Source organism: Gracilinanus agilis, chromosome 6 (assembly GCF_016433145.1).
Source record: "Gracilinanus agilis isolate LMUSP501 chromosome 6, AgileGrace, whole genome shotgun sequence".
NCBI lineage: Eukaryota > Metazoa > Chordata > Mammalia > Didelphimorphia > Didelphidae > Gracilinanus > Gracilinanus agilis.
The window spans coordinates 97,900,633-97,910,101 of record NC_058135.1 but is presented as its reverse complement, the minus strand read 5'-3'; the positions used below and the strand labels follow the sequence as shown (position 1 = coordinate 97,910,101).

Here is a 9,469-nt window from a genome sequence, read left to right as displayed (position 1 = left end):
TAGGAAGACTGGAAAGATAGGAAGGGACCGGGCTGTTTCAGATGAAATCACAAACTTTCCTTAGGTGAAACTAAATGCCCATTCACTGCTTTCCAAAGTCTATTTAAAAGGGTAACATGCACCTTAAAATGCCTGTCCATTATTCGCTCAGGAGATAACTTTCCTGGTAGTATGTATCCCTTTAACCACAAAAGCAAGACTTGAAATGAGGAATTTTGTTTATTCATTCAATTTTCCATATCTCAGCATGATATATATGCCCTTGGGACAGGTGTAGGGAGGGCAGATAAAATTTGGATGATAAACGAAAAAAAACCTACTAATTTTTTTAATGCAATACTTCATATCATTATGGCTTATAAAAGAAACTACCTTTGACAAATGACTGTTACTTTTTTTTGGACCACATGTGACTTCATTGGACTTCTTGATAAGGAACTCATCTAATAATGAAGGCTGACAATTATTCCAAAATTTAGAGTCAACTGAAGGCACTAAAGATCTTACTTGGGATCACCCAGCCAGGAGGTGTTAGAGGTCAGACTTGAATCTGGCTCTTCCTAACTCCGAGACCAATTCTATTCATTATATTATGCTGCCTCTCTATTGCTTTTCTTTAAAAATTGAGATCATGTGAAAAGTTAGAAACTGGCTTCTATAAAATAGCAGTTTTAAATATTTTAATAATAATAAAAATTTAAATTTATTTAAAATAATAATACAATTTTAAAATAAAAAAAAGAACAAAGAAGGAAGTACAAATGGAGGTGAATCTATCAATAGGGAGAAAATAGAGCAAGAGAGAAAGGCAGCTGAACTCTGATTAACTGTAATGACTGCATTTAGTCCCAGAAAACTGATGATAAAATCAACCTCTAACAGCCCAATTAAGAGGTGGTAGACTGCAGATGTGGAATGGTATATACCCTGACACACAAATAATGATGGCCATTAATGTTGCTTAAATGGCTCTTTTTTTGAGGGGATGGTATAGGGAAGAATCAATGGTGGGGTAAGTTTTGAGGTTAAATCACTAGTTGTAAAAATACAAAGCAATAACATATATATATCGCCACCCCCCAAAAAAGAAATGTCCAATGTGAGAATGTTTACCTTTGCAAATGGCAGACAGTCTTTGTCAGCTTCCTTGTCTCTCACTTCAAAGTCATAAAGTGCTATGCACTGAGGTGGAGGCTGGGGTAAGGGTTTAATAATCTGCACAAAGTTAGTGGGGAAAAATCCATGAATCCCATTGACTTCTCCATGATACCAATTTTCATCCACTTGTCGACGCAAAATGATGATGTCGCCCTTGCTGAAGTTGAGGTCTCCAGGCTCTTTCCCCTCGTAGTTGTATAATGCTTTGGCACATGGTAACTGAGGTACACCCTTAAAAGGAAAAGAAAAACATGCGTGTGAGTTTTTAATGATAGAACACTGGGGGAAATGGTCTGAAAATATGAATGCTCGCTAACTGTATTTTTAAAAGTAAAACTAAATAAATATTTTTAAAATTTATTTTCAGTGAGTCTCTGAGCAAGTCACTTAACCCCCACTGCCTAACCCTTACCACTCTTCTGCCTTGGAACCAATACAGAATATTGATTCTAAGACATAATAGTTTTTTTAAGGGGGACTACATAAATTTTGGCAATTAGTATTATACAAAAGCATAATTAATTCATTTTATAGCAATTACATGAGTTAAGCAGACAATACTCATTTATTAAGCACTTAAAGTATCAAGAATTTTAACTACCGAGGATGCAAAAAAAAACCCAAAAAAAACCCCAAAACAGTAAAAACATAGTCCCTACCTTGTAGGAGCTCACATTCTAATAGGAGAGACAACATGAAAAAAATGGAATGATATTCCTTTGGTCTTTAGCCACAGTAAGAACCACAAAACTTTAGAATGGAAAAGGATCTTGGGGGTCATGGAGTATAAGTCTCATGGGAACCACAAATCTTCTCTACAAATTCTCCAGCAAGCTGTTGGTTATCTACCAGTGACAGGGAATTCAAAGTAGTTCTTTCTCCATTGGACAGCTCCAATTATTAGGAAGTTTTTCTTCGTACTGAATCAAAACATCTTAGTTTTGCCTCCCAAGGCTAAGAAAAACAAGTCTGATCTCTCTTCCACACGAGTCATTGATGATATGCATCTAACGTCAGTCTTCCCTGGCAAGTGAGCATCTGATGCTGAGGCATCCCCATCAGGGACATTTTAAACACGGCTGCTTTGTTTCCTGGCTTTTAATGTCATGTTTCACATTTCTGCTGCGTCCTAAGGACAATTTAATCTTAAAGGATTCCATTTTATAAGTAACCACAATAGGTGAGTCAAAGAATCTCAAAATGATACAAGAGGAGGCTGTCTGATCCTGAAGGTGTGCTAAGAAATCAGGAGTGTGGTTCCTGTAACACCAAGTCCTGGCCCCCTATTTGTTCCCAGAGGACAAATGGCAAATCGCCCTAATTTGTAAAGACCTTTCAAAGGCAAAAAAAAAAAATCTTTTAAAGGAGGTTTTTCATTTTACTTTTTCTCAAAAACAGATTACATGTTTACCCCCAAGAATTTCTAACAGACATTCTCTATGTAGCCTTAAACAGAGAGTTGATAGTTTTTGGTCTAGTATCGCAGGCTGCTGGGTCTTTTCTCAGATCCTTGGACTGAGTCTGCTTGTCCAGCCTACGGACAATCGTAGTACAAGCCCTGACCTGATAGTGGAGACTTTTTTTGGGCTACAGGGGCCTCCTGCTAGGTGTTACTCATGACTTCTCATGATTGGCTAATGAGAATTTAAAAACTGGGGAAAGCCAAAGATGTCCACACCATTACTTGGCATCAAAGACTTAGAGCTGCAAGGAAACTTGGGAGTCTTTGAGTCTGGTCTCTTTTCACTTTATAGGTGAGGCAACCAAGGCCCTCAACTACGGCTGAGTGACTCATCCAACACCCCAAAGGCTGTAAGAGGCACCGGGGACATGTGAGCCCAAATCTTCGGACTCACGTGTTCTTTCCAGCGCAATACATGGATGCCGCTGGGTCTATCGGATGGTCCAGAGATTTCTAAGATTGCACTTTGGTTCCTCAGTCCCAGGAAAAGGGTTCAGAGCAAAAATGTCAACCAGTCCAACCCCCTTGTTTTACAGATCAGAAAATGGGGTCTCCAGAGATTTGGGGGATCTTTTCCAAGGTCACACACGTAATTCAATCATTATTTGAACTGAGTTCTAGCAAATCTAGCAAAACTAGATTTCAAACCTAGGTGTTCTAAATGCAATCCAGGGCAATTCCCCCTGCTTTATAAATCCTCTGAGAGGCAGCATGACCTCAGAACCCAGAAAACCCAGGTTCAAGTCCCAACTCTCACACATACTGTGAGACCCTGAGCAAGAAGGCACCCAGCTTCTCACCCCTGCAGGCAACTCTCCAAGGCCCTAAGTTGCAGAGAAGGAGTATAAGGAGTCACGTCTAAGAAGGAGAAGGCTGCAAGGCGGCAAATGGACAAAGCCCTGGACCTTCAGTCAAGAAGACTGAGGTCAAAGCCAGCCTCAAATATTTACTTACTGGGTGACCCAAACAAGCCATCTGATCTGTTTGCCTCAGTTTACTCAACTGAAAAAATAGAGAAGATAATAATAGCAGATCAAATGAGATATCTGTAAAGCACTTAGCACAGTGCCTGGAATACAGGAAGTCTTATATAAATGCTTATCCTCCTTTCCCTTTCCACCCCATCATACCAATGAACCCACAGTGCCCGTCCTATCCTTTCCCTGGCTTCTGCAATTATAATAGAGCATGGGCTCATAGAAACAATAGCTAGTATTTATAGAGTGCCCCATGGTTCCCAAAGTGCCCTATGTGCTCTCATTGGATCCCCAACAATCCTGAGCCGAAGGTATTATTATTATTATTATTATTATTATTATTATTATTATTATCCCTATTGAAGAAATTGATGCTGAAAAAGGTTAGATGTCTTAACAAGATCACACAGCTAGTGTCTGCGTGAGAATTAAAACTCAGATTTTTCCTGAGTCAAGTCCTGCACTATAAAATCACAAATTCAATTCTTTTTCTGACTTCTACCAATCTTATTATTTGAAAATGGTCTTTTTCTAGAACTTTTTCTAGAACAGGAATCGGGAGATGATCAACCTGACAAAGACAGATGATGCCATGATACAAAGGCTACAACCTGAGAAGATATATATATATATATATATATCATCCTACTGCTCATTTATGGGATCATAGATACATATATTTCACACAACAGTGCTTCAACAACACTGGCCAAGGCCACCAATGGTTCCCCGAGCTCAGGAAAGTGTCCCATCTCCGACACTGGGGCACTGAGAGATTTTTTGGTTAGAGGGGATCCTTGCCTAAGGTGACACTGATCTCAAAAAATTAAATAGGCACTCTGAACTTTCCTAGATTCCCTGGATCACAAATATAGATCATTCACAAATTTATTTAAAACTTTCTTAAAATTGTTTACATTTCCAGCTTGTCTTAGTTCTTAGGGAAATGAGCTTCCTGAGTTACAACCTGCTGGGTAAAAACAACACGTCCTTCTCTTTATCCTCCTTCAAATCTCTTAGTTCTATTCTGGGATCTGAAGAACAAGTCAAACAAGTCTGGATTTGGTAAATGTTGGTCATATTCCCCATTTAGCCTTTTTAAAAAAATCCCTTACCTTATGTCATAATATATATGTATACATATATATAAAATATATATATAAAATCTTCCTTTATCATATGTACATATATATATCTTCCTCTATTATATACATATATACATATTCCTCTATTATATTTATAACAATATTTATTATGCATATCTTTCCCTATTACATTTCTCTATATCTATCTTATCATCTATGTATCTATGTATATATGTATCTAGCTAGCTAGCTAGGCAGCACAGTAGAGAGGAGGATAGATAGACAGACAGATAGATAGATAAGAAGATAGACATAAACATATATTAATATCAATTTTATAAATTTATGAGTTATAATTATCTTTGAGATTTAATATAAATTTATAAACCATTATAGCATACATAATTTATAAATAAAATTAATATAAATTAATGATATATCATAATTAACACATAATATAAAATACTTAACAAATAATATGCATTTAAAAAAACTTTAATTCACACCACTGGAAAGTATCTGTGATGAGATCCGAACCCAGATCTTCCAGACTCCAAGTCCCATTCACTATGCCCCATGGCCTTTTCCCTTCTGAGCTGATCTTTCCGATGTGCAAGATCACCAAGAACTAGAAGCCCGTCTTCCTTTGACAGGCCGGTGGGGCATGTGAAGGCTAGTGCTCATTCCCTGAACTCAACCACCTCTGGACCCTGGTGGCCCAACTGCTTTTCCAAGATAAATTACGAGCTATTCCAAAAACGCATTAAGTCCTCTTGATAGCACGAATGGTAGAGGATAATATTGTTTATTGCAACAACACTGGGCTTCTCCTAGGCCCGGGCTCATGTCCTTCTGGTGACCGTTTCCCCCTCCATAGTTTACCCTCGGCTGGCCAATGGAGGGTAGGGCACAAATCAGCCCTGAAACATAGAGGGGATGAGAGGCCACAGAAAGCGAACCCAGCTTAAACATCTGGCTCCATTTCCCCACAATGTTCCTTTTTCAATTAAACCCTGAGAGTCAGAATCCATGAAGCCAGATTCTCTCAAGGGTCTCAAAGGAACATTTCCCACATTAAATAAAATGGATTCTGCTCTATAATTTAAAAAAAACCAACAAAGTTTCAGGGGGAGGAAGGCCTTATTCTAACTGGAACAGCCAATGATTAAGGATGAACGGTGAACCCACTCTGAACGGCCATAAAACAAGCCAACCCTGGGCCTGGAGAGGCCCCCTTGGCTCTTGTGGGGGGCGCTATATATCACGGCCCACCGGGGCACTATCTTCACATTCATCTCCAACTCAGAAAGATCTGAGAGCCAAAGGCTGCCTGGGGGCCCAACTGCCCCGTGCCTGCAGGCTGTCTTCCCAGGCTGCTTCCTGGCCTCCAAACTCTCTCATCAGCCTCCAGGTCCCCAAGATTTGCTGAGCCAGAGTTTATATTTCGCTCTGAGTCTTTCACTTGGCTACACATGAAAGGGAGGCTTAAAAAGGGAGGGAGAAAAAAAACCGAGAGAAAGAGAGAAAGGAAGGGGGGGAGGGAGGGGAACCTACCACTCTGCAGCTTACCCACTGGCCTGCAGCTGTCATTTACTCAGCCAGCTCTAGTCAAAATTCTTAGTCTCAAGATTGAAAGAGAAATACTTGAGCTGTAAAGAGAATTTAATATTCATTCGAATTTTGCAAAGTTGCCCAAGTTCTTAGTAATAATAATTTTTTAAAAGTTTGGTATCGTAGACGTTCTCGATTTGTAAGATTTTCCAATAAAGATGGGTTTAAAGAAATACTAGTTTAATATGCTGTTTTTTTAAAAAAAGTTATGACAATAAACCCATCCCATTTCCATAGGATCACCGAATCTCCGAGCTGGAAATCACCTAGTTTTGCTCATACCAGAAATGAGCATTCCTTCTCTAACATACCCAAGGAGGCACCAGACATTTGGAAACAACTACATAGTGGCAGGTTAATGTAATGGAAAAATTTTGTGCCATAAGAAACTATCAATAAGAATAATACAAAGAATCAAAGGACGATATGTATGAATTGGGAATGAATATATGCTTAGTTTTTTGGTCCCAACTTGGGTTTTTATTCAGGTGTAAACACACTACAATCAGAGCTTAAAAATATGTGTTTCTTTATCTTGTTAGAGAGTTGCCTGGGCCACCGAAGGGTTAAATGGCTCCTCTCTACCTGCTGAAGGGACCTCGTTCCTCCAATCTTCTCCAGCTAACTGTCCCTGCTATCCTTTTCCACTCTCCCAATCATCTGTAATCTCATCTCGTCTTCGCTCTCCTTCCCTGCTGCCAACAAACATGCCCGTGTCTCCCCATCCTCCATAAACCCTCTCTTGATCCTTCCATTCGCATCATCTCACATCTTATATTTCTTCTCACTCTCTTGGCTAAACTCTGAGGAGGCCTTCTACAGTCTCTACCTCCCTGTTCTTCCCTCTTAGCTCTCCAGGCAGCCTGGCTTCATGCAATTGAAACTGTTCCCTCCAGAGTGACCAATGGCCAAACCGAATGGCCTTTTCTGAATCCTCATCCCTCTGGACCTCTCTGCTGCCTTGGACACTATCCATCAATCACTTGTTGATACTCTACATCAGTGATTCCCAAAGTGGGCATTACCGCCCCCTGGTGGGTGCTGCAGCGATCCAGAGGAGCGGTGATGGCCACAGGTGCATTTATCTTTCCTATTAATTGCTATTAAAATTTAAAAAAATTAATTTCCAGGGGGCTAAGGAATATTTTTTCTGGAAAGGGGGTGGTAGGCCAAAAAATTTTGGGAACCACTGGCCTAAGCTATCCTTCTCTCTAGATTTTTGGAACCCTCCTCCCCCTGGTTCTCCTTCCCCCTGTCTGACCATTTCTTCTCAAGTTCTTTTGCTAGATCTTCATCCAAGACATGCCCATTAGCTGCAGGTAAGGCTCAGTCCTTCTTTTCTTCTCTCTTTATACTATTCAACTACGTGATCTTATCAGTTGCCTTGGCTAAATTTAAACTGTTCTACCCATACCCAAAAACATATTAATAAATTAAAAAATAATTAATAAATAAATGCCCACCAATAAATAAATAAATAACTATGTCCATGAATGTGGATTTATTTGCCCAGCCCTATCTACCCAACATGTGTGGAGGTCAGGAGGTCTCTCCTGACCTCCACACGTGTTCATCCCAATGACCATTGATATTCTCAACAGAATGCCTCGTAGACATTCTAAACTCAACATGTTCAAAACTGAACTCATTAGTTTCAAAACACACATACTCTGCCACCACCCCAACCTTCCTTTAGTTTGTTTTTTTCTCTTTTTAAAAAAATTGTTATTTTTAAAATCAATTATATGTAATAACAAATTTCCACATAAGTTTTCCTAAGTCTCATGATCCAAATTGTCTCCCTTCGTCCCTTTGTTCCCCTATAGGGGAGCTGATAAGTGATTCGATCTGGGTTATCTTAGTTTGGTTTTTAAAGCTTTCTGTATCCGGGCTTTTTCCTACCTTTCCTGTATTTTTAGACCTTTCTGCTTCCCCCTCAGCAATCCAGGGTCCCTTGTTGTTCCATGCAGTCTCCGAATCGACTCTAGCCATTTTACTTGCTGCCCCCATGCCTGGAATTCCCTCCCTCCTGATCTCACTGGAAGGCTTCCCTTGCTCCAAGGCCCAGCTAAAATCCCACCTTCCCCCTCAATGGCAGTGTCTTCCCTCTGTTGTTTATCTCCAATTTATCTTGCATACATCTTATTTATACAAAATTGTTTGTATATTATCTCCTCCCAGACTGGGAGCTCCTGGAGAGCAGAGATTTGTCTTTCATCTTTCTTTGCATCTTAACACATTACCTAGAGTAAATTAGGCATTTAATGAGTGCTTTCTAACTGACTGGTTTGCCCCGGACACAGAGCTAGTATAGACAGGCAGAATTTGAATACAGGTCTTTCTTTCTTTTCTTTTAAACCCTTTCCTTCTGTCTTAGTATAAATTCTAAGACAGAAGAACAGCAAGGGCTAAGCCATCAGGGTTAAGTGACTTGCCTAGGGTCACCCAGCTAGGAAGTGTCTGAGGCCAGATTTAAACCCTGGTCCTCCTGACTCCAGGCCAGGCACCCCGTATCCACTTATTGATTTACACAGGTCTTTCTAATTCCATGGAGTCTACCCACTATGTTACCTTACCTCTCACAAGCAATTCAAACTGCCAGGAAACTCTTACTATAAGAGTTTCCTGGCAGTATGAATATATATATATATATATATAAAGAGAGAGAGAGAGTATATATGTATGTATGCATATATATACATATATAGATACTATATTAAAATATATTTTACATATAATTTCTATATAATATATTAAAATATACCGTATTTTAATATTTAATATGAATGTAAATAAATAAATGTGATGGAACAAAAGCTAATATATAATATAAACATTTATATAATATTATCTATGTATCCATTAATTAATTATATTTTTGTGTATTATATAAGTTATATACATATAAATTATATATTATAAACTCTTCTACCATATATAACAGCCCATTTCTTCATCTCCTGTCCAACTTTTGGCAAAAACAAACCGCTGGCAATACCATCTTTCATACGACTCTCACGAATTCAGTGACTTATCCAAGGTGACACGATTAGTAGATGTGAGCAGCAGGCCTGAAAGGCACATCTTCCTGACTCGGAGCCCTCTCATCCTCTGTCTGCTAAGCCACCAACACTGCTACTCCATAAAATATGTATGAATGTGTTTTTATGTGACAG

General features: G+C 39.2%; 1 protein-coding gene across 1 annotated transcript in view; it reads right to left on the bottom strand.

Moving 5' to 3' along the window:
• The window catches only part of SH3RF1 (SH3 domain containing ring finger 1), a 78,598-nt gene extending 70,295 nt beyond the window's left edge, over positions 1–8,303 (bottom strand). Inside the window, exons 1-2 of the mRNA XM_044681677.1 lie at positions 8,196–8,303; positions 1,114–1,470 (exon numbers count right to left, since the gene is read on the bottom strand). Of these exons, the coding sequence (XP_044537612.1) occupies positions 1,114–1,470; positions 8,196–8,303 (465 nt within the window). The remainder of the gene's footprint in view (positions 1–1,113; positions 1,471–8,195) is intronic.
• Between the last annotated feature and the right edge of the window lie 1,166 nt (positions 8,304–9,469).